The following is a 25625-nucleotide window of genomic DNA, read 5'->3' as shown; positions in this document are numbered from 1 at the left end:
AACCAGTGTGGCAGCTACATTCAAATATAAGGTGTGCACAGAGGGAGCTGCAGAGTGCAGATGGAGGAAATGTTGAGTTGGATCTTGGAGACGGCATGAAGCTGGAAGGTGTGAAAACATTTTGCTACCTCGGAGACATGCTGAATGGAGAAGGTGGATCAGACTCGGCAACGGTTGCTCGAGTGAGATGTGCATGGAAGAAGTTTCGGGAACTGAGTGGCGTGCTGATGAGGAGGGGAGTGTCGTTGAAGCTGAAGGGAAAAGTGTATGCTGCATGTGTGAGAAGTGTTATGATTTATGGGAGCGAGACATGGGTAATGAACATAGAGTAGCAACGAAGGCTGGAAAAGGTGGAAATGCGAATGGTTCGGTAGATGTGCGGAGTATCGTTGAGAGAGAGGAAGACAAATGATGAATTGCAAAAGATGATGGGAATAGAGCCTGTGATTGATGCTGTGCAGAGGAACAGGTTGAGATGGTTTGGTCATGTGTTGAGGAAGGATGAAAGTGACTGGTTGAGAAGAGTGATGGAAATGAATGTAGAAGGAAGTAGAGGACGGGGAAGACCGAGAAAGACTTGGCTAAAGATGGTGGAAGAAGAAATGCGGGCAAGGGGGGTTAACGAGGGGAGATGCAGAAAATAGGGCAAAACGGAGAACATTGTCATGGGGACCGCAAGGCTAACCCCCGCTCTAGCAGGGAAAATGGCCTTAAAATGCATGTTGTTGTTGTTGTTTACATATATATATATATATATATATATATATATATATATAGTATTGTTGTGGATTTGAGAATTGTGTTTTTTTATTATGGTTGTAAGTGTAATGATGATCGTTGTAAAATATCACCCTCCTTCCTCCATTTGGTGTATAAAGGTCAAAGGTCGTGCCCGTAGTTATTCCATATACAATCACGTAGCAAATCATAGATTTCTTCCTTGTTCAGTAGTTATCTCCTTTTTATGTGTATTAGATTAAGGCTTTGTCTTCCATTAATTAACACTCCATTGCACCGAATTCAAATAAGGTAGATTCCCTTCACATTCCCCCTTTGTCATCAATTGCCAACTGCAATTGGGCGGTTTTCTGCATTCGCCGCTGCTGCTTTGGGACCGTGTTTTTCGCTGCAAGACTCCATTGAGCACGAGGTCATCTCGGAGCGGAAGGTGGGAGGAGTCAGCCCAGCGCCAGGAACAAGGCGTGGCCTTGCCAACGCCTCCTCTGGGGGCGGGATCGGTGGGCCCTCGCGGCCAATCAGGGCCGAGGCGAGCTCGCCGATGGGCGTGTCCTGGAGGCCGGCGGCTTGATCGCCCCAGTGGCAATAAAAGCGCGCGCGGAAGCCTTTGGGAGAGAGGGAGAGAGAGATGCGGCAGATGAGTTCAGAGGCAGTACCACAAGCAGTACCACGCTGCTTTGACTCCACCAGGCAGCATTGGCTCCACCAGGCAGCTTTGACTCCACCAGCGGAGCTCGAACAGCAACAACAGCTTGAACCGGCGGAGCTCGTACCGCGGCAGCTCGCACGGACCGCAGCTTGGGCGTTGACGGCGGTGCCGACCGTGGCCGCGGAGGAACGGAGCTGCCGCTCCCGCGCCCGACCGTGACCCAGTTCCCGTGGACCTTCCTCTCCCTCCAGCTATCCACCTCCAGCATTCGTTCCTGCCATCATCCCCCCGTGTGAGTGTGCTCATAGTCTGTCTTTGTTCTGTCCTGGGTTAAGTAAGACTGTATAATATAAGGTAATAATTGCATTGTCTTCTTCTTCTGTAAATTCTTTTTATTATCTTTCCTTCTCCTTGGTTATTTTTGGTCTTGTAAATAATAGTAATAAATTATATTTGTTCTTCCTACCTTTGTCTTCTTCTTCACATTCGGATCGCTTTAGTGATTTCCTTCATTTAATACCTGTGGCATGATTTGGGCCAACGTTTAGGATCGGGTTTAGTACTGTTAATGGCTCGAACTTCGGGTTGCTAAAAACCGCTCGGCAACTAGTCCATCTAAAACCGGGGTTCGAGCGGGAGTCCCTCCCCTGCTTCACGGTCAGGAGTGGCACTCAGGTCCTTGGGACTTTTTGTAGACCAAATACCCTGGCTGCTCTCCGACCGGAAGGAGCGTTGGGACCCCCAGGACTCACGTCGGTCAGTCGCGGACAAGGGGATTAATCCCCCCTTCTTTAGGGGGAAAGGCCGACGGAGAGATCCGTAACAATATATATATATATATATATATATATGTATATATATATATATATATATATATATATATATTGTTAAGGACCGCGGATAAGATGGTGTTTTGCCGAGCGGTATGGCGCCGCGGCCGAACAGTTACCCCTACTAACCCGATTCCTGGACGTTGGCCGGAAATCGCGCCACAGGTATTCAATTTGGAAACCTCTAAAGCGACCGAATGTAAAGAGGAAGAAGAAGAAGACGTACAGAAGAGTAACAGGATTTATTATTTACACACAAAAATAACCAAGGAAGAAGGAAGGATAATAAAATAATTTACAGAAGAACTCAGAGACACAGTGCAAATATTAACTTATCGAAGCTTACTTATACCCAGGGACAAGACAAAAGACAGACTACGAACACACTTACACGGGGGGGGTGATGATAGGAATGGCAGGAGGTGCATGGCTGGAGGGGGAGGAAGGGTCAGGTCCGTGCAAACGGCAGGGCTGGAGGTGACAGCTCCGACTCCTCGCGTTCTTGGCGGGAAAACCTCGGTGGCGTCGACGCAAACTCTTGGTGTCCCTTTTTGTGCTCCTCCTCAACTCAACCCTCACAAGGCTTGCTGTCTTTCTTGGCTTCACTCCGCCCCACTCCACCTCACTTCTCTTTACTTCTCCCACTCTCTTGAGTAACCAACTCTCTTTCCGTCACCAACCACCAACCAACGTTCTGACGCGCCTTTCTTTTCACGTCTCTCGCTTGGTCCAACCACTTCTCTTTGCACGTCTCCCTTTTATAGCGCCTCAGGCGATCAAGCCGCCGGCCTTCAGGACACGCCCCTTGGTGAGCTCGCTTCGGCCCTGATTGGTGGGCACAGGCCCTCTGACTCCACCCTTGATGACGATGGGTGGGCACGCCCTTCTTCCCCGAGCTGAGCACATGCTTAATGGTGGTTTTGGGGCGAAATCAACAACCCACAGCTGTAGCAAACCTGGCAAACTGCCCAGTGCAGTTGGCAATGGAGGCTTGGAGGGGATGTAGCTGGCAATTGAGGCTTGGCAATGACGCAGTTGGAAATGGAGGTTTGGGAATGGGAATGAAAGGGGATCTATCTTACTTCACTTGGTGCAATGGAGTGTCATCTTAATGGAAGACAAAGCCTTAACCTAATACACAGAATAAGGAAATAAACTACTGAACAGGGATATTATGGTGTCCTTCATGTATGCTTTATGGAACTAACTACGGGAACGCCATTTTGACCTTTATACAACACTGGAGTAAGGAGGGCGATATTTTACAACAATTTACACTACAACAACAACAAAAAAAAACCATTCTCATATCACAACAATATATATATATATATATATATGTAATATATATATATATATACATATATATATATATATACATATATATATATACTGTATGTATATATATATATATATATATATATATATATATATATATATATATATATACATGTATATATATGTATATATGTATATGTGTATATATATGTATATATGTATATATATGTATATATGTATATATATGTATATATATAATATATATATATGTATATATATATATATATGTACTAGCAGAAGTACCCGGCATTGCCGGGCGGGGGAGGAGGAGGGGAGGGGGAAGAGGAGGGGAGGGGAACGGGGGGGGGAGGGGGGGAGGGGGAGGAGGGAGGGGGGGGGGAGGAGGAGGGGGGAGGGGGAATGGGGGGAGGGGGGGAGGGGGGGGAGGAGGGAGGAGGGGAGGGGGAAGAGGAGGGGAGGGGCAGGGGGGAGGGGAAGGGGGGAGGGGAGGGGTGTGGGGGGTGCCCGGGGGAAGAAGGGCCCCTCCCCCCTCCCCCTTCCCCCTCCCCCCTTCACCTCCCCTCCCCCTCCCTTCCCCCTCCCCCCCTCCCCCTTCCCCCTCCCCTCCTCCTCCCCCCTCCCCCTCCTCCTCCCCCTTAACACCAGGGGGGTTGACTCAGCCTGTCATCCTACCGAGGTCGGCAAATTGAGTACCAGTTCACTGGTAATTCCCTGTGTGCCGCAAGAGGCGCCTAACAGGGTTGGCGGCACGAACCCGGAAGTTGGAACTCATTGTCGTCAAATAAATGTAGCATGTATGTTTCACTCTCTGTCACATGCCATTGGTCCCATGTCAATCGGATGAAGTTGAAAAATTAACATTACGAAGTTTCTCTGGGACGTACTGATTCCGAATAATGAAGTTGAAAAATTAACGTTCCGAAATACGCTAATTACGCTAACAGAAGCGCTGGCGCTGCGAAGCGCTAGAGGGAGCGCTGCGCTCCCTCCCTTCGATTCCCTCCCTCTTCTGCTAGCGCTTCTGCGCTAATACGCTAATTTTAAAACCCGAAGTTTAAAAAAAATTTAAGGTGTGCTGTAGTTGCTCTGAGACGTACTGATTCCGAATATGCCTTTGGTTTTTCTCTGCGATGAGTAGTTCTCGAGTTATAAGAGGACAAACAAACATACTTTACTGCTTTATATAGATGGGGAAGGGGGAGGTATATATATGTATATATACATATTATATATATATTGTATATATATATATATATATATATATATATATATATATATATATATATATATATATACATATATATATATATATATATATATATATATATATATATATGTGTATATATATGTTTTTTCTACATATGTATATATACATATATATACCTCCCCCTTCCCCATCTATTATGAGACACATTTTGTAAAACACTAAACAGAAGCAGGTTTGCGATTTTGCAAAAGTGAAAGAAAGGCATATACATATATAGATAATGGTGTGGCAGGCAGATAAGGAGAACGTCCGCATCTCTTAAAATCCTGCAAAATAATTTAATGGTCATTGATATAGGTGTTAAGCTACAAATGCACGTTGCGAACTTTATCCTTTTGATGAAAACGTGTGAACGTGTTTTTTTTTTAAATTAAGGTGTCATTGTGAAACAAAGGTATCATTGTGCTCACGTTTTTGTCCTGGAACGAGGAAGATGACCAACCACCCTCCCCCATCTTTTCCCCATTAGATCCACAGCTCTATCTGCACAGATCAATGGATCTGTGCAGAACCCTTGGATCCTCCACCTCTCATTCCCTATTGGATGTGTCAATGCCAACTGTATTTGTTGCAAGTAAAAATCAAATGCATGAAACGATTGAGAATTGAAAATAATTATTTTCATGGCACACCACATTTTCTGTCTTATAATCGTGTACCCATGATATTTTCTATCCCCATTAACCATCCACACCCACCCTTCTAACAACCTTTACCTGAGCCATTCATCTTTTGTGCCTGGTCATCTATAAACTGGTTGTTCTGTCTGCTTACTTCACAACATAGTTGGGAAGCAGTAGCCTGAATATAGACGGGTGGCCCACGAATGCTAATACATTTAAAATTGCGATTAAAACGTTTTATTGTGTGCGAGGCAACAATTTATTCACCATATATGAGCAAGATTCTTTGGAAATTTATGTCGTGGTTTAATTACCCCACGCGAGCAAAACGACAAGCGGGGTTAAGTAGTTGGTTCACTTTGTCTGTCTACAAACGTCAGTTTATGATCGAGGAACAACTTAATTTCAATTGAATGTTATATTTTTAACACAAATCGGAAAAACATACCTGTAGTTTAGCAGTACCTCGGCTCTGAATTTGTCCCGATCGCACATGCGCAGAGAGAGTGATATAATATTTTTACTCTTTCTGCCTGCCTGGCAATCAAACAAAACTGAAAATCATTCCAAACAGGAATCCTATTGTTTTTAGTGACATCATAAAGGGCTCATGCTACAGGCATGAAGAACTAATGTAATGTGTTAAATAATGTGGTGTAAAAGAAGCTGCAAAAAAGCATGGTAGTGGCAGTATCATGCTATGGGGATGCTTTTCAGCAGCAGGAACTGCAGAATAATGGGACTGCAGAATCTGACTGCAGAATCTGACTTGTAAGGATTGTTCGATTCGATTCCTTGTAAGGAACAATGAATAGCGCCAAATACGGGCAATTTTTTTAGGAGAACCTGCTTCAGAGTGCAAAAGACCTTCGACTCTGGTGAAGATTTACATCCCCAAGCATTATTAAGGACAATGACCCCAAGCATACAGTTAAAATGCAACACTGGAATGGCTTCAGAACAAGAATGTGAAAGTCCTGCAGTGGCCCAGCCAAAGGCCAGACTTGAATTTCATTGAGAATCTGTGGAAAGACTTAAAGATCGCTGTTCACTGACACTCCCCATCCAACTTGACAGAGCTTGAGTAAATCTGCAAGGAAGAATGGGAGAAACTCCTCAAATCCAGATGTGCAAAGCTGATACAGACATACCCAAGAAGACTCGAAGACTCAATCGATACCCAACTCAACTCAATACCCAACTCAACTCGAAGACTCATTGGAATACTGCTCTCCCCTCTGGGCTGGTGCTCCTGCCTCACACCTAGCTCGTCTTCACGCTGTTGAAACCAAAGCATTCAGAATCATTGGAATCTCCCGCGATGAAGCTAACTCCAAGGGCCTCTCACTCACTCACCGCAGGCAGGTTGGTGGTCTTTCCGTCTTCTACCGACTCCTCTCTGGCCTTGCCCCCCCAGCTCTCTCTGGGCTCTGTCCTGCAAATATTCCTACAGGTCGCACAAGATCTGCCTGCAACCCTCTTATGGTCAAACTGCCAAAATCAAGACTCTCTGCTCACCTTCACTCCTTCATTCCTCTTTTCTCCCGCCTCTGGAACAAACTCCCTCACTCTCTTCAATCCCACTCCACCCTCCAGGTCTTTAAAACAGCTGTTCACCACCATCTCTTATCTTCCCCCATCCAAAACCTTGATCTTTTCTACCCCCGCTAATTTCACCCCAATTCCACTTTTTTGAAATACCAACTTCTGTCCTGGAAGTCCTTGGTGTCCTTGTGTTTTATTCTTCTCCCTCCCCCCCCCCCACCCCTTCCCACGCCTCCTCCCCCCAAGCCCTCTCCCTTCCACACATCTCCCTGCTCTCAAATGTTGTGTTTGTGTGCTTCCCCTTATCTCCCCATCTTGTTTTCCGCTCCCTCTTTTTATATATTTTGTTTGTCTGGTTGATTTGTTTGTGAAGTAAATGTTAGCTCTTTCACGAGCCTCGATTCAGTATACACAAAAAAAAAAAAAAAAAGCTGTAATCGCTGCCAAAAGCGCTTCTACAAAGTATTGACTCAGGGGGTTGAATACTTAAGCAAATTATATATTTCTGCATTTTATTTTTAATTTGGTAAATTTTTTCTAAAAAAAATGTTTCCACTTTGACATTATGGGGTATTTGTGTAGATCAGTGACAAAATCAAAATCTCGATTTAATCCGTTTTAAATTCAAGGTGTAACACAACAAAATGTAAAAAAGTCATGCGGTGTGAATATTTCCTGAAGGCACTGAATGTGTGTGTGTGTGTGTGTGTGTGTGTGTGTGTGTGTGTGTGTGTGTGTGTGTCTCTGTGTGTGTGTGCGTGTGTGTGTGTGTGTGTGTGTGTGTGTGTGTGTGTGTGTGTATATGTATATATATATATATATATATATATATATATATATATATATATATATATATATATATATATATATATATATATATATATACAGACTTGGCATTTAATATGGAATTTTTTTTTTTTCTTGACTTGGGTTTACTTTCTGAACTCAGTATATCAATCTGGTGAGTTTATTTTACCCTTCGGTGATGTCTTTGTTGAAAGAACCATGTCACTGATTGTCTTTCGCAGCAAGAAGTCAATAACAGGATTATATCACAGGTGGCGTGACAAAATGTAAGGACAGGTACATTTGACGATTGGCTTCACAAACGGGTATATAAGGGTTGTTGCGTTCTGTATTAGTGGAAAACAACTGCTGCACGTCTACAAAAGTTATTGCCGCTTCCTCTGGAGGTGGTCCGTCAACTTGACAATGCTGTTTGTCGTGGAGTGGTGGCTTTACGAAATTCTGGCATGAAACGGCGTGCTATTGCTCGGCAGTATGGCATCACTCAAGGTCAGGTGTCAAAGATCCTGAAACGAAATCCTCAAAGGGGTGTCCCTACTCCAATACCGAGGCCAGGACGTCCATGTAGAACCACAAGGAGAGATGATCGCCAGCTGCACCGGTTAGTCTGCAATGGCCGTACCAAGTCAGCTAATCGGCTTAGGGCTGAGTGGCAGCAACTGACAAATGTGCCTGTATCCAGAAGGCTAGTCAACCAACGACTGGTTCAAGCAGGCTATCGTGCCAGGCGTCCCCTGAGAAAGCCACGCCTGACCAGACAACACAGCCAGCGCCGATTGCAGTGGGCCAGAGAGCACCGTCAATGGCAGCCAGGACACTGGAATCACGTGACCTTCAGTGACGAGTCTAGATTTCTGGTCTATCGTCAAGATGGCCGCGTCCGAGTGTGCAGACAAGTGCATGAAGCCCACAACGAAGATTGTATAGTGCCAAGAGTCCAAGCTGGAGGTGGTGGGGTGACCGTTTGGGCTGCTTTTTATGCAGGGGGCAAAACTGACCTGGTTGTTCTGAATGGAAACCTGAACCAGTTCAAGTACAGGTTCATTTTGGAAGAAACATTGCTTCCATTTGCTCGTGCAGCCTTTCGAGGAAACTTTGTCTTCCAAGATGACAATGCACGGCCTCATCATGCTCGCATGATCCAACACTTTCTTGCTGAACGTGGTGTAGAGCATATGAAGTGGCCTGCCATGTCCCCGGATATGAATCTGATAGAGAACTTGTGGGCAGAATTAACGCGTCAAATCGACAACTTGGAGCAGCAGCCGACCTCTGTGCATGAATTGCAGCAGACTATTGTCACTGCATGGCAAGCGATTCCTGTCCAAACCTTGGCAAATCTCGTGATCAGCATGCCTCGACGTGTACGTGCTCTCCTGAATGCTCATGGGGGTTACACGAAGTAATGAACTGTAATTTTACTGTCCGTAATCCCAGTCATAATTTAGCTTTTATTTTTGTTGAAAATTTGTTTGGCTAATGTGCAAAATAAAGAGATACTTCTGGAAAACGTACAGAGGTTTAACACAGTACTGTCCGTGAATTGAGTTCGATATCAGTTAACATCACTTTCAAGGATCAATTTATTTGCTTCGAAATGTCAAATGTGGTTTTTGTTTATTTTAAAGGTCACATTAACAAAATCTAGAATAATTTCAACATAATTCCAATGAACTTTTGGTTCTAAGTCATCTTGAAAAGTAAGTTCACCCCCACAAAAATAATATTCCATATTAAATGCCAAGTCTGTATATATATGTATATATATATTGTAACGGTTTTGAGAAGTGGGTAACGAATTTGAGAAGTGTAACGGTTTTTAAGAAGTGTAACAATTTTGGAGGAAGTGTAACGAATGTAAAAAAAGTATGGTTTTGTTATGTGTAAACACCCTCGTAATGTAAATAATGGTCGCAGCCGTCCTCCTAGTTAATTCCATGAAACTTACACGCAGGTCACGATATATCTTTTTAAATAGTGTATTTCCTTATTCCATGTAGGCTAAATATGTGTTTCCCACTAGATTGACTTTGCATTGTATCAAACAAAATAAGCGTAGGCCCTTGCAATTTCCCCAAACATCTCCGCTCTCCAAAGTTCCTTTCAAAAGGGTGCGAGTTGTGTTCAATCCCGCAAGCCGCCATTGCCCATGTGCTAATCTCGGAGAAGAAAGGCGTGTCTCCACCTCGTCATAGAGGGGAGGAGTGAGCCAGAGGGTCGCATGGCCAATCAGCACCGCGGTGAGCGACCCGGTAGGCGTGCCCTCGCAGCCGGCGGCTTGATTCCGCCCGAGGTGATAAAAGCGACTGTAAGGGACTGCTTCACCAGATGACCTGGGAGATGAGCGAAGAGGCGACACCAAGAGGAGCGGTGAGATGCGAAACGCTCCAAGCCAAAGAGGAGAGGTACTCGGAAAGGAAACCAGCTTTGGAGAGACGCGCTGAAAGGAGGGAGACGGCTCCACCAGAAGGGGAGGAGCAGGTGTGCCCGAGCCAGCGCGTGACGTCTAAAGCATCGGCAGCGGATACGCGACGAAGGGTTTTCCCGCCAAAAACCGCGAGGAATTGAGAGCTGCTGTCTCCGACCCTCCTCCCTCTCCAGCAATCCACCTCAAGCCCTACCTGCCTGCAATATCCCCCGAGTAAGTGTGAACGTCGTCTGTCCTACTCGTTGTCTTGGGGTTAAGTAAAATGAATAGTGTAAGTTAACGATTCGCTGTGTGACTGCTTCTTCCATCCATTGCTTGTGTGTGTATAATAAATCTGTTCTTCCTCCGTACTCTGTCTTCTTCTCTTTTCATTCTCTTTCGGTCGCTTTAGAGTTTTCCCGATTGAATATCTGCGGTGCGATCTGGTCAACGTCGGGTGGAATCGGGTTCTAATCGGGGAGTAACTGTTCGGACGCGGTAATACCAACCGCTCGGTAAAATAACATCAAAACCGCGTCTGTAACAATTGGTTGTCAGGAGTTGGATTCGGACCTGGGACTAAATTTGTTAGGCCCAAATTTTGGAACACCAATTGTGTTATCAATAACAATTGGTGTCGGGGAGTGAGATTCGAGGCCCGAACCAAATTTTTAAAAAAAACATCTAGAAAAAAATTTGGTCAAAATTTGGAGCTGCTGGAAATTTGTGTTTTAAAGCAAAACCCGAATTTTGAGATCGCGCCATGGACAATCAAGGCGATCGGATGTCGGTGGGAGAGATAGACAGGGTGGGATCGACCCAGGACCTCGGGGAAATGTATGTGGAGGAAAGGGAGGAGGAGAACATTGGCAATGTGGTTGAGGGGGTATCAGGTGCACAAAATGGCGTCCTCGCGCACGTGGGTGTAGCGGCACCAAATTTAGCCGCGGCCGTGGTCCCGGCAGCCGAGCCAGAGATGCCAATGAATTTGGACCTGTTTATGAAACAGATGATGGCCTTTATGGTAAAAACAGACGATAATTTCAAAGGGATGGAAAACAGGATAGGGGGCCAAATGGGGGTAATGGGGAACCGGATGGATGCTCAGGGTGAGCGATTGGAGGGCCAAATGGGGGTAATGAGGGACGAAGCGAGGGGTACCGGTGAGGGGTTAGACAATGGGATAAAAGAGGTAAAGAATGGGTTAACGGGGGTAGAAAACAGAATGGCCGCTCAAGAGAATCAAATGGAAGGGATGAAAAAGGGGTTAGAGGGGTTAGAAAACAGGATGGAAGGCAAATTGCGGGAGATAGGGGAGCAATCCGCCCGAGAAATTAAACAAATGGGAGAGCAGATAGAGGAGGTAAGAATCGGGGTAGAAACCAAATTGGATGCTCAGAGGGATGAATTGGGACAGATGAGGGTGGCATCTACAAAGGAGATGGAGGAGATGAAGGAGGAGATACGACGAGGTGTGGGTGAGGAGGTCTCGGGGCTACGCGAGGAGGTAAAGCGAGGTGAGAAGCGTATGGAGAAAGAGGTGAGAAATAATACGGCTAGGTTACAAGGGGGAATAGAAGATCTGACGGAGGAGGTGGAACAACTGACGGAGGGACAAAAAGAACTAGTGGTGCAGGTTCAAAAGAACACTGCGGTACTAGGAGGGTTAAAAGCGACACAAAGAGACATCAAGGAAGACTTAATAGCGACACAGAGGCAATGTCAGATGGTACGTGAGGAACTGACAATGAGGGTGGACGAGGTGACAGAGACCATGGAGACAAAGGACCGGCAGGTGAGGATGCACATAGAGACGGTCACGGTAGCCTTAGAGGACGAACTTGAGGAGACGCACCGAGAAATAAAAGAGGTTAAACAAAAATTAGAGGAAGTGGAAGAAGAGGTGAGTGAAATTAAGAAGAGACGGACAGAAACTAAGAGAGAAATCCAGGAGGAGGTAATGGAATTGGTACAAGGTCGGTGCTCAACTCATAGTGTGATGCTCACTAACCAAATAAAGAGTTTGCAGGTGGCAAAGGAGGTGCGGAGACGAGGTACGGAGGTGAGTGGCAATGTACATGATGTGAGGAAAGCTTCAGTCGGCTTGGGGATTGGTTTGGATCCGGGTGTTCGTGAGAGGCCGTTGGTGAAGTGTGTGACAGGTCGGGTGTGCGAAAAAAGAGGTGTGCGAGAATGTCCGACCATGGGGTGTGTGAGGAAAAAGTGCACGCCAAGGAGTGAGTGTGTTGTCAAGAGTGAGTCGGTCGTAGCGCGTGTGCGAGGGAGCACATGGAAGCGCGGTGTGGCGAGTGTTACGGAGGATGTAACGAAAGAGTGTGCGCGAGAGGATGCGCGAGAAAGGTGTGTAACGGACAGGTGCATGAGGAAAGAGTGCGCTGTCGAGAGGAAGGGTGAGTGCGTTGTCAAGAGTGGTGGTGAGAGTAGTGAGAGTGAAACGGAGCGTGAGTTGGTTATGACAGGTGAGCGAGGATGTACACCTGGAATGGAAGGATGCACACCTGGAATGGTAGAGCGTGTGTGGGAATGCACACTTGAGTTGGTCGTGAGGCACGTGGTTGGGTGTGCGGGTGAGAGCACACCTGTGGTTGTCACAGAGGAGGTGACCGAGGAAGGGGCACGAAGAGGTGTGTTGGTGAGGTGTGCGAGCGACGAATGTGTGCCAAGGTGTTCGGTGGTCAGGTGTGTGACCAAGGCTGGGAGTGGAATGAGTGTACCTGGGTGTGTAAGGAAAGGTACGAGGAGCATGGGAACGGTTGGATGTATGAGCAAGAAAGGGGTAGCGTATGCTTGTAAGCATCCAGGTGAGGCATCGACGGTAACCGGGTTAGAGGTTAGAACGACTTATAGCCGAATCGGGCCCTCGGTGCGCGTCGGGCAGCTTCGCGTGCCGCGAGGACCAGCGGGGATCCGAACCACGGCGGTTTCGAAAGAACCGCCGTACGCGATCCACGCTGTGCCTCGCTTGGAACGGCCGCGTCCGGGCTCCACTAGGCGGAGCGGGCAGCCCGATAGGAAGGGTCGTCATGGCGACCACTTTCTATTGAGACGTGCCGGCAGGTCGAGATCGGGACATTGGATGGCTCCACGCCGAGGTGGTGCGTGGGATCTCGGCACGGGTAAGCCCCCGTCCCTGCACCGAGTGCCAGACGCATCCAGCCGCCGGCACCAAAGAACCCGCGTTCATTGCTCGGCTGTACGAAGCCGGGCTGTAGACGTGAATTGGCGCACCGAGAGGATGTAATAAGTAGACAGGTGATGAGGATAGTGTTTTGGCCCCGAAATTAGAAAAAAAAAAAAAAAGGAAAATTTGATGATGGTATGGTGATTAGCAGTAAATGGCAAATTGTTGATTTATTGAATTTGGACGAACAAAATTTATAGTGAGAGACCCCCGATGTGGTGGGATGGCAAATCCATCATCCCTCACAGAGTGGGGGCAAATGCGCAATAGATTATGGGGTGTATGGCAGTGAAAACTAGCCCGGGTGGGTTAGGTTATATTGATAGGGATCTAGCGAAGATGACATTAGGTAACGTTAAGTTTAGTTATTGACTGATACCTGTAGTGGGGACGCAGGTAGTTTAGTGTGGATGATAATGACGTGGGAGCGCAATAGTTTAAAGGGACGACTGGGAAGCGCAAGTTTCAGAGGGGAGTAGTTAGCTGAGATGATGCCGTGTGTGAGGATTGAACAGGTGTGATTGAACAGGTGTGATTGCACAGGTGTGCAACTGAACAGGTGTGTGGAGCAGTGTATGAGTGAGTGATGATGATGTGTGTTGTGTTGACCAACTGGTCCAGGAAGAGGAGGAGGGTGCAGGTGGCACCAGGTAGGATTGCACAGGTGTGCAACGACAGGTGAATGAAGGACAGGTGTATGGAATAAATGGTATGGAGTATTGGAATGGATGGTCGTGGAGTGAGTATGGTGGAAATTGTGGAGTGGAGTGGATGGTGCGGAGGTGTGAATGGGGGAAGAGTGGACCCCCATCACGGATACCCGGGGCGGGTAGTGTAAGTGTTAGGTAGAGGGTACAGGTAAATTGTGGTTGGATATTGGCATCGGTGGTGCGGGTGAAAGAATGGTCTTTGGATGGGTGCATTAGTGTTGTGGAAATGGCTGGGCGTGTAGCCTGTTAGTGTGTGTAGTTGGTTTGGGCACTCCACCACTGTGAGGATGTCGGCCAGGTGAGGCCGCAGGTGGGCTCTGGGAGCCGGTAGTTGTGGATGGGGCCCGAGGATCCGGAGGACGGACCCGGGTAGCCCAGTGCCAGAGGGCACCAAGGGGTGACAGAGCCAGGAGAGGGCCTTCCCCAGTTAGTTAGGTTAGGGTGAGGAGCTAGGTAAGCTCGGGTGGCAACTGCAGTGGTGGAGGTGTGCAGGTGGGTAGACCTGCTGGGAGAGCTACACGTCGCAGCCCAGAAATTGTGCGAGGGCACCGGGAGATGAATCGGGGGAGTGAGACCCCAAATCGAGAAGCACCACAGTTTGGTCAATGGGAATTGGTTTTTAGAACCCATAGTGTAAGTTGGCCAATGGATTGGCAGGGAAAGACCCCGGGTAGTGTAAAGTGTATTAAAGTAATTTAGAGAATAGATAGGATGAAGGATCTCCTCGCACCATCTGCATCCACTCACCTGAGGTGACAGGTACTCCGCACCATGCCATGTTTAATTATTTTTGATGCAAATGTTTTGGATTGTGAGACGCATCATGACGTGGGTGTGACATTGTGCGTAATTCCATCTCTGCCTCCTTATGAGGATTGATGATGAATTTGGTGATGGCAAATTTTGAAGTAGAGGGATTGTGGAGACGAATTTGGTATAGGAGAAATATGGGGAAGACGTGACAGTAGTGACGAATTTGTAAATGGGTAGATTTTGTAAATATGGGGTAAGGGCAAGGGTAGTGTAGGTGACAGGGGGGTGACGTACGGTAGGGACGAGCTTTCTCACTTCGCCCTCCGTACGCATTTCGCCTTGCATTGCCTTATTGACGTGTACCCTTGTGACCTTACCCCTCGCTCAGTTGTCTTCCCCCCTTTTGTCTCCCACTTGAGGACCTGTGCGCCATTGGGTGCCGAGGGGAGCGTGCGTGAGGTGGCCATTGTGCGCCCGAGATTCCCAGAACCAGCATGCATTGCGTTGATGTACCACTTTATGGACCGCTGTTCTGCGGCCAAGTACCACTTGATGGACCCCAGGTTCTGGGGCAGGGCACCTCTGTTGGAGACCGGCCATGGTGGCCAGGGAATCTTGCTTGCGGACCTCGGTAAGGTGGCACCTATGCCAAACAGGTGGACCACCCTTAGTTGGCCCCTGAGGCCCTAAATAAAAAACGAACACAAGTTGTGCTTTTTTATATTTCCAAGTAGGCCGCATGAAGCCAGAAGACGTCGGGAAGAACATCGGCCCAGCAGAGAAAGAGAAGACCACCACCAGTTGTTTTGTTGTGTTTATTATGAACCATGGTGACTGCGCACCGAGTGGTGCTTTTGGTGCTTTTGGTGCTTTGTGGTGCTTTTGGTGCTTTTGGGTGCTTCGGTGGTATTGGTACTGGTGCATCGATGCAATGCGTGCTGTCTCCTCCCTCCCAACAGGAATTTCTTTTTCTTGTTCCCTAAAAAGAAACAAAAAAACACAGGTCCTGGGTTGCGTTGTAAATAAGAAATCACGTCATTGTAAATAATGCTCCCCACCGTAAATGTATAGTTTGAGAATAATTCCATAATTCGGTTAGCTGTGGGCTTGAGTCTGTTAGACAGGGTGCAATGCAATAGGGGGACATACTTATTTGTGTTTTAAGATTGTCACACTCAGGGTCAGGTTAATTGTAGAGGGAATTACACCTACGTGTCACACTAAGGTAAAGTTTAGTAGGCCCGAGGACGGGCCTGAAGAAAGGAGGGTGCAGTGTAACGGTTTTGAGAAGTGGGTAACGAATTTGAGAAGTGTAACGGTTTTTAAGAAGTGTAACAATTTTGGAGGAAGTGTAACGAATGTAAAAAAAGTATGGTTTTGTTATGTGTAAACACCCTCGTAATGTAAATAATGGTCGCAGCCGTCCTCCTAGTTAATTCCATGAAACTTACACGCAGGTCACGATATATCTTTTTAAATAGTGTATTTCCTTATTCCATGTAGGCTAAATATGTGTTTCCCACTAGATTGACTTTGCATTGTATCAAACAAAATAAGCGTAGGCCCTTGCAATTTCCCCAAACATCTCCGCTCTCCAAAGTTCCTTTCAAAAGGGTGCGAGTTGTGTTCAATCCCGCAAGCCGCCATTGCCCATGTGCTAATCTCGGAGAAGAAAGGCGTGTCTCCACCTCGTCATAGAGGGGAGGAGTGAGCCAGAGGGTCGCATGGCCAATCAGCACCGCGGTGAGCGACCCGGTAGGCGTGCCCTCGCAGCCGGCGGCTTGATTCCGCCCGAGGTGATAAAAGCGACTGTAAGGGACTGCTTCACCAGATGACCTGGGAGATGAGCGAAGAGGCGACACCAAGAGAAGCGGTGAGATGCGAAACGCTCCAAGCCAAAGAGGAGAGGTACTCGGAAAGGAAACCAGCTTTGGAGAGACGCGCTGTAAGGAGGGAGACGGCTCCACCAGAAGGGGAGGAGCAGGTGTGCCTGAGCCAGCGCGTGATGTCTAAAGCATCGGCAGCGGATACGCGACGAAGGGTTTTCCCGCCAAAAACCGCGAGGAATTGAGAGCTGCTGCCTCCGACCCTCCTCCCTCTCCAGCAATCCACCTCAAGCCCTACCTGCCTGCAATATCCCCCGAGTAAGTGTGAACGTCTTCTGTCCTACTCGTTGTCTTGGGGTTAAGTAAAATGAATAGTGTAAGTTAACGATTCGCTGTGTGACTGCTTCTTCCATCCATTGCTTGTGTGTGTATAATAAATCTGTTCTTCCTCCGTACTCTGTCTTCTTCTCTTTTCATTCTCTTTCGGTCGCTTTAGAGGTTTCCCGATTGAATATCTGCGGTGCGATCTGGTCAACGTCGGGTGGAATCGGGTTCTAATCGGGGAGTAACTGTTCGGACGCGGTAATACCAACCGCTCGGTAAAATAACATCAAAACCGCGTCTGTAACAATATGTATATATATATATATAGACTAGCAAAAGTACCCGGCATTGCCGGGCGGGGGAGGGGAGGGGAACGGGGGGAGAGCGAGCCCCTTGGTAAAGCGAGCATTTTTTTTTTTCATAGCGTTATAGCGTTTCATAGCGTCATAGCGATTTTTTTTTTCATAGCGTCAGCGTTCATAGCGTCATAGCGTTTCATAGCGTCATAGCGATTTTTTTTTTCATAGCGTCATAGCGTTCATAGCGTCATAGCGTTCATAGCATCATAGCGTCATAGCGATTTTTTTTTTCATGGCGTCATAGCGTCATATCGTTCATAGCGTCATAGCGTTTCATAGTGTCATAGCGATTTTTTTTTTCATAGCGTCATAGCGTTCATAGCTTCATAGCTTTCATAGCGTCATAGCGATTTTTTTTTTCATAGCGTCATGGCGTCATATCGTTCATAGCGTTTCATAGCGTCATAGCGTTTCATAGCGTCATCGCAATTTTTTTTTTCATAGCGTCATAGCGTTCATAGCGTCATCACGTGATCGCTCCGAGCGAATCAGCGCCCACCTGCTCTGATTCCGTTGAATCCGTGCGCTGAAATGCGCTGAGGTAAATATGAATAAAAAATATGGATCGTCAAATATTTTGAGTTCGGCCATGTTCGTCCCAGGCTCAATGGGCATGTCTATGCCAAATATCAAGCACGTAAGCCTCTCCGTTTAGGAGTCTATCGGTAACATTACACACACACACACACACACACAAACTGTGTTATATATATATATATATATATATATATATATATATATATATATATATATATATATGTATGTATGTATGTATGTATGTATGTATGTATATGTATGTATGTATGTATGTATGTATGTATGTATGTATGTATATATATATATATATATATATATATATATATATATATATATATATATATATATATATATATATATATATAGATATATATATAGATATATATAGATATATATATATATATATAGATATATATATAGATATATATAGATATATATATATATATATATATATATATATATATATATATAGATATATATATATATATGTATAGATATATATATATATATATATATATATATATATATATATATATATATATATATTGTTACAGATACGACTTTGATGGTATGGTGGGCCGAGCGGGATGGCCGCCGTATCCGTACAAGTTACCCCGATTGCACCCGGGGTTGACTAATCGCGCTATGCTAGACCAATGAAGGAAAAAGAAGACACCCGGCTGGGTTATAATGACACAATACGACACCAGGGGTTCAGTTCTCAAGACCTCCGGAGGAGGTTATATTCGTGCGGAAGGTCAGATTACAGGGACGAGAGGTACATCATAGGAAGACAGGCACTTAGACACAACCTTATATTATTCCCGACAGACCACAGAGAAACAGGACAAAAACTGGCTCACACGGGGATTGATGGCTAGGAAAGGCAGATAGCGATGGCTCAAGGTGCACTCTTGGCTCAAAGCAGGGTACACGGTTCGGTCCAGAGATGCGGGGAGGTCTCGTCTCAGCGCTCAGAGGTGACGTTCTTTCTCAGGCCTCTCCAAACTCAGGCGCATCTGTTTCAGCGCTCGCAGGTCCGTCTTTCTCCAGCTGGGGGCGAATCTGACGTCACGTCCGGCAAGCGGCTGCGTATATCCGGCGGGGAGTGACACGCCCTCGGCTCGTTAGCTCCGCCTCGTGGAATCGGCACGTTGCCTCTCATTGGGTGCGTGCGGGGGGGGTTACTGGCTCCGCCCCTGACGAGGAGCTGACAGCCAGCCCCTTCGGGGTAACCCCGTGGAGCGCATGGTCTGGAGCTAATCGAGCCGGTGTGAGGACGCATCCTCCCCCGCTCCGCCGCCATCTCCTCTGTTGTTGTTGTAATTGTTGTTGTAGTTGTTGTTATTGTTGTTGTTTGGGGAAGAAGATGGGAGGAGGTATGGGAAAGGTCCTAAACTCACTACTGATGCCATATAATCACATTCTGGTGCAACGAAGAGTCATAATTAATGGAAACGAGGCCTTAACTGACATAGATTAAGAATAACTAGGAAGATGTCCGAAAGTTGTCTACGTGTGGTGCGGTGGACCTGGGCACGACATTTAATGGGGGAATAAGGGGAAGGTCGGCTCTACTGATTGTTATTTACATGCAATGGGACTAGGGAATGGGGGATTGGGGAAAGTTGGGGAGTATTGGAGAAAATAGGGGAATATTTACAAGCGGATATGGAGGCCAAATTCCATATTCGCAACATTGCACCCTTCTCTACCCTCGGGGCGTCCCGACCCGATAAATTTTTACCTACTTTAGTGTGGCACGCAATGTAGTTCCCTCTACTATTAACTCTACCCTGAGTGCGACAGTTTTACAGATATTCACAAATGAGTAAATATGTCCCCCTGCGACGTTGCACCCTTCTCCTCACAGAAACACACCCACAGGATAACCGAATCCGGAAAGAATCCTCAAACTAAACATACAGCCGGTAGGGAGCATTATTTACAAGATTACGCTGATATCTACACTACGATCCAGGACCTGTTTTTGGAGGAACACATGCAGATGTTATGCATAGAGAGAGCGCGCTTGCCAGCATCGATACACCAACCCACGAGTGCTCTGTGGCCGACGGCCTTTAATAACGTGCAGAGCACCCTTCCCGAGCATCAAAAGCACCACCCCACCACCAATCGGTGCAGTCACCATTGTTCATTGGAATAAAAATAAATTCGACAACCCCTAACCCTGCAGGTGTCTCTTGCTCTTCTTGTGGTGCACTTGGTGTTAGTTAACAGTGGTTCACCTTTATGGCATAGGTGCCACGTTGACCCATAGGTCCTTCCACGGGTGGTGCTTGGCCGCAAAAGAGCTGCGGTCCATTGTGGGTGGCCACAAACATTGCGGTCCATATGGTGTATCGATCCAGGCAGCCAACAGCGAAAGTGCAGGCCCACAACTGCGTAGCCAGCACCTCTCTCTCCTCTCTCTCTACCCCAAAGCCAGATCCTCGGAGGTGGGAGACAAAAGAAGAAACAAGTGAGTAAGGTGGTAAGGGCGCAAAAGTGCACGCAATATAAGGTAATGCACACTGGGGGCACATGGGAACCAGGTGAGACAGGTACGTTCCTATCGTACGCCCCCCCCCCCCCACCAGGTAACCTACATGGCCCCTCCCTTACCCCTTACTGTATCCACAAAACACAACACTACCCATAAACATCTACTTTACAAATCAACAAACATCCCTACTGTCTTCCCCGTTCCTCCCATATACCAAATTCGTCTTCTCTCCCTCCTAACCAATCAAATTTGCCATTTTCAACTCTCATCAAAATTTGCCATCTCCAACTCAACATCATAATTTGCCATCACCAATTCATCATCAGTCCCTCCTAGGGAGGGAGAAATGGAATCACCCCAATGTCTCATCCACGTCGTGATGCGTCTCACAAATCCAACAGCAATTCATCTCCTGCAACAAAACAAAGAAAACACAGGTGTGGAGTCATCATCATCACCACAGGTAAGTGGCTGCGTATGGTGCGACAGGTTCATCAATCCTAACTATTTCCTAAATGACTTTAACAACTTTACACTACCCGGGGGCTTTCTCCGGCCAAACCATTGGCCCTCTTACACTATGGGTTCTAAAAACCAATTCCCATTGGCCAAACTGTGGTGCTCTTCAATTTGGGGTCTCACTCCCCCGATTCATCTCCCGGTGCCCTCGCACAATTTCTGGGCTGCGGCGTGTACCTCTCCCAGTGGGTCTACCCACCTGCACACCTCCACCACTGCAGTTGCCTCCGAGCTTACCTGCTCCTCACCCTAACCTAACTACCTGGGGAAGGCCCTCTGGCTCTCTCCCCACTCCGTGCCCTCTCTGGCACTGGGCTGCCCGATCCACACCCGGGATCCTCAGGCACCCACTCACAACTACCGGCTCCCAGAGCCCACCTGCGGCCTCACCTGGCCGACATCCTCACAGTGGTGGAGTGCCCAACCAACTACACACACTAACAGGCTACACGCCCAGCCATTTCCACAACACTAATGCACCCATTCACAACACCATTCTGCAACCGCACCACAAATGCCAATATCCAACCACAATTTACCTGCACCCTCTACCTAACACTTACACTACCCGCCCCGGGTGCTCGTGAAAGGGGTCCACTCTTCCCCCATCCACACCTTCGCACCATGCACACCACTCCGTACCACTCACTCCAACTCTCTCCACACACCTGTACCTGCACACCTGTGCTCTCACACCTGGTGCCACCTGCACCCTTCTCTCCCCAAGCGCATTCGCGCTGATCCACACACTCACTACTCATACACTGCTCCACACACCTGTCCAGTTGCACACCTGTGCAATCACACCTGTTCAATTCTCACACACACGGCATCATCTCAGCTAACTACTCCCTTCTGAAACTTGCGCTTCCCAGTCGTCCCTTTAACTATTGCGCTCCCTCGTCATTATAATCCACACTAATCTACCTGCGTCCCCACTACAGGTATCAGTCACTAACTAACCTTAACGTTACCTAAGGTCATCTTCGCTAGATCCCTACACACAATATCCTAACCCCCCCGGGCTAGTTTTCACTGCCATACACCCCATAAACTATTGCTCCTTTGCCCCCCCATGGGAAGGGTGGCAGGGATGCCATCCCACCACATCGGGGGTCTCTCACTACCAATTTTGCACATCAAATTTCAACAAATTAAAAATTTGCCAATCACTGCCCATCATCTGCCAATCACTACTGCCAATCCCTTGCCAATCATCAAATTTTGTTTTTCTCTAATTTTGGGTCCAAAACACTAACCTCATCACCCAGTCTACTCACTAATACCTCTCGGTGCGCCAATCCCTGTCCAAAGCCCGGCTTCGTAAAGCCAAGCAATGGATGCTGGTTGTTTTGTGCCAGCGGCTGGATGCGTCCGGCACTCGGTGGAGGGACGGGGGCTTACCCGGGCCGAGATCCCACGCATCACCTCGGCGTGGAGCCATCCAATGTCCCGATCTCGACCTGCCGGAATGCCTCAACAAAAGGTGGTCGCCATGACGACCCTTTCTATCGGGCCGCCCGCTCCGCCTAGTGGAGCCTGGACGCGGCCGTTCAAAGCGAGGCCCGGCACGCACCGAGGGCCCGATTCGGCTATAAGTCGTTCTAAACTCTACCCCGTCTAACGTCGATGCTTCACCTGGACGCTTACACCCCGCAGCCCGTTCCTTGCTCACACATCCAGCCGTGCCCATGCTCCTCGTACCTTTCCTTACACACCCAGGTACACTCATTCCACTCACAGCCTTGGTCACACACCTGACCACCGAACACTTTGGCACACATTCGTCGCTCGCACACCTCACCAATACACCTCTTCGCGCCCCCTCCTCAGTCACCTCCTCTGTGACAATCACAGGTGTGCTCTCATTCGCACACCCAACCACGTGCCTCACCACCAACTCCAGCGTGCATTCCCACTCACGCTCTACCATTCCAGGTGTGCATCCTTCCATCCCAGGTGTACATCCTCGCTCACCTGTCACAACTAACTCACGCTCCATGTCACTCTCACTACTTTCACCTCCATTCCTGACAGCGCACTCACCCTTACTCTTGACAGCGCACTCTTTCCTCATGCACCTGTCCGTCACACACCTTTCTCGCGCACACTCTTGCGTGACACCCTCTGTAACACTCACCACAGGTGGACACTCTTCCTTACTTCTGACAGCGCACTCTTTCCTCATGCACCTGTCCGTCACACACCTTTCTCGCGCACACTCCTGCGCACACTCTCCCGTCACACCCTCTGTAACACTCACCACACCGCGCTTCCATGTGCCCCCTCGCACACGCGCTACGACCGACTCACTCTCGCCAGCACCCTCACTCCTTGGCACGCACTTTTTCCTCACACACCCCAGAGTCGGACTTTCTTGCACACCTCCTCTTTCGCACACCAGACCAGTCGCACACTTCACCAACGGCCTCTCACGAACACCCGGGTCTATCTCGACCCCCAAGCTTATTAAATCCCCTGGCGCATCATACGCACGACCATATTGGTCACCACTTACACCGGGTCCTCTTCCTCTTCGCTTCTCCTCCATCACCTGCGAATCCCTCATCCGGTTAATGAGCACATCATCACGATCCAAACACAGACTTTGGACCAATTCTTTTATCTCCTCTTTTATCTCTTTCTTATCCCCTCTCCGTCGCTTCTTAATTTCGCTCATCCCTTCTTCCACTTCTTCTAGTTTCTGCTTCACCTCTTTTATTCCCCGGTACGTCTCCTCTAGCTCGTCCTCCAAGGCTACCTTGACCGTTTCCATGTGCGTCCTCACCTGCCGGTCCTTCGTCTCCATTACCTCTATCACCTCGTCCAGCCTCGTTGTCAGTCCCTCACGTACCATCTGACATTCCCTCTTCGTCGCTACCAAGTCATCTTTTAGTTCTTTCTGTGTCACTTTTAACCCTCCTAATACCGCAGTGTTCCTTTGAACCTGCTCCGTTAGTTCTTTTTGTCCCTCCGTCAGCTGTTCCACCTCCTGCGTCAGGACCTCTATGCCCCCCTGTAACTTTACAGTCCCCTTTCTCACCTCCTTCTCCATGTGCTCCTTACAGTGCCTCACCTCCTCGCGCACTCCTCCGACCTCCTCACTCACTCCTCTTCTGATCTCCTCTCCCATCACTTGCATCTCCTGCCCAGATGCCACCCTCATCTGCTCCATTTCCTCCCTGTGAGCATCCAGTTTGGTTTCTACCCCCATTCTGACCCCCTCTATCTGCTGCTCCATTTGTTTAACTTCCCTTTCCGCTTGGTCCCTCATGTCCCTCAATTTGCCTTCCATACTGTTTTCTAACCCCTCTAACCCTTTTTGCATCCCTTCCATTTGATTCTCTTGAGCGGCCATTCTGTTTTCTACCCCCGTTAACCCATGTTTCACTCCCTCTATCTGATTCTCTTGAGCGGCCATTCTGTTTTCTACCCCCGTTAACCCATTCTTTACTTCTTTTATCCCGTTGTCTAACTCCTCAAAATTATTGTCTAACTTCTCAATTTTCTTGTCTAACTCCTCAAAATTATTGTCTAACTTCTCACTGGTACCCCTCGCTTCGTCCCTCATTACCCCCATTTGGTTTCCCAACCGCTCACTATCAGCCCTCATTTGCTCACTATCAGCCCTCATTTGCTCACTATCAGCCCTCATTCCCACCATTTGTTCCATAAGGGCCCTCATTTGCAGGAGGAAAAGGTTCGAATCCACCAGGGGCGCTGCCACGGTCGCGGGCGCGGTGACCAGCGAGGCGCCATTTTGCGCGCCCGCTTCTTCGTGCGTGACGGCGCTATTTTGCGAACCTGCCGCCCTCACTGCTTCGCTCTCCTCCTGTCCCTCATTTTGGTCCTGGACCGACCCTGCTTCACTCTCCCCTACCGGACCCCAGCCGTCTTGATCCGCCATAGCGCGACTTGCAAAATTCGAGTTTCGTAAAACAAAACAAATTTCGGCCGCTCCAAATTTTGACCAAATTTTTTTTTTCCTCTATTCGTTTTTTTTTTTTTTTTTTCAAAATTTGGTCGGGCCTCGAATCTCACTCCCGACACCAATTGTTACAGATACGACTTTGATGGTATGGTGGGCCGAGCGGGATGGCCGCCGTATCCGTACAAGTTACCCCGATTGCACCCGGGGTTGACTAATCGCGCTATGCTAGACCAATGAAGGAAAAAGAAGACACCCGGCTGGGTTATAATGACACAATACGACACCAGGGGTTCAGTTCTCAAGACCTCCGGAGGAGGTTATATTCGTGCGGAAGGTCAGATTACAGGGACGAGAGGTACATCATAGGAAGACAGGCACTTAGACACAACCTTATATTATTCCCGACAGACCACAGAGAAACAGGACAAAAACTGGCTCACACGGGGATTGATGGCTAGGAAAGGCAGATAGCGATGGCTCAAGGTGCACTCTTGGCTCAAAGCAGGGTACACGGTTCGGTCCAGAGATGCGGGGAGGTCTCGTCTCAGCGCTCAGAGGTGACGTTCTTTCTCAGGCCTCTCCAAACTCAGGCGCATCTGTTTCAGCGCTCGCAGGTCCGTCTTTCTCCAGCTGGGGGCGAATCTGACGTCACGTCCGGCAAGCGGCTGCGTATATCCGGCGGGGAGTGACACGCCCTCGGCTCGTTAGCTCCGCCTCGTGGAATCGGCACGTTGCCTCTCATTGGGTGCGTGCGGGGGGGGTTACTGGCTCCGCCCCTGACGAGGAGCTGACA

At 48.0% G+C, this 25625-nt stretch overlaps 1 protein-coding gene across 1 annotated transcript in view; it reads right to left on the bottom strand.

Annotated features, from left to right (window-relative positions):
• The window catches only part of KNDC1 (kinase non-catalytic C-lobe domain containing 1), a 1149158-nt gene extending 1128801 nt beyond the window's left edge, over window positions 1-20357 (bottom strand). The window contains exon 1 of the mRNA XM_078772411.1: window positions 20126-20357. Coding sequence (XP_078628537.1) covers window positions 20126-20221 — 96 coding nt within the window. The 5' untranslated portion in view covers window positions 20222-20357. The remainder of the gene's footprint in view (window positions 1-20125) is intronic.
• Window positions 20358-25625: the final 5268 nt, after the last annotated feature.

Source organism: Myxine glutinosa, chromosome 2 (genome assembly GCF_964187855.1).
Source record: "Myxine glutinosa chromosome 2, kmMyxGlut1.1, whole genome shotgun sequence".
Classification (NCBI taxonomy): Eukaryota; Metazoa; Chordata; class Myxini; order Myxiniformes; family Myxinidae; genus Myxine; species Myxine glutinosa.
Note: the sequence above shows the minus strand (reverse complement) of the source record. Positions and strands in the feature narration are given on the sequence as shown.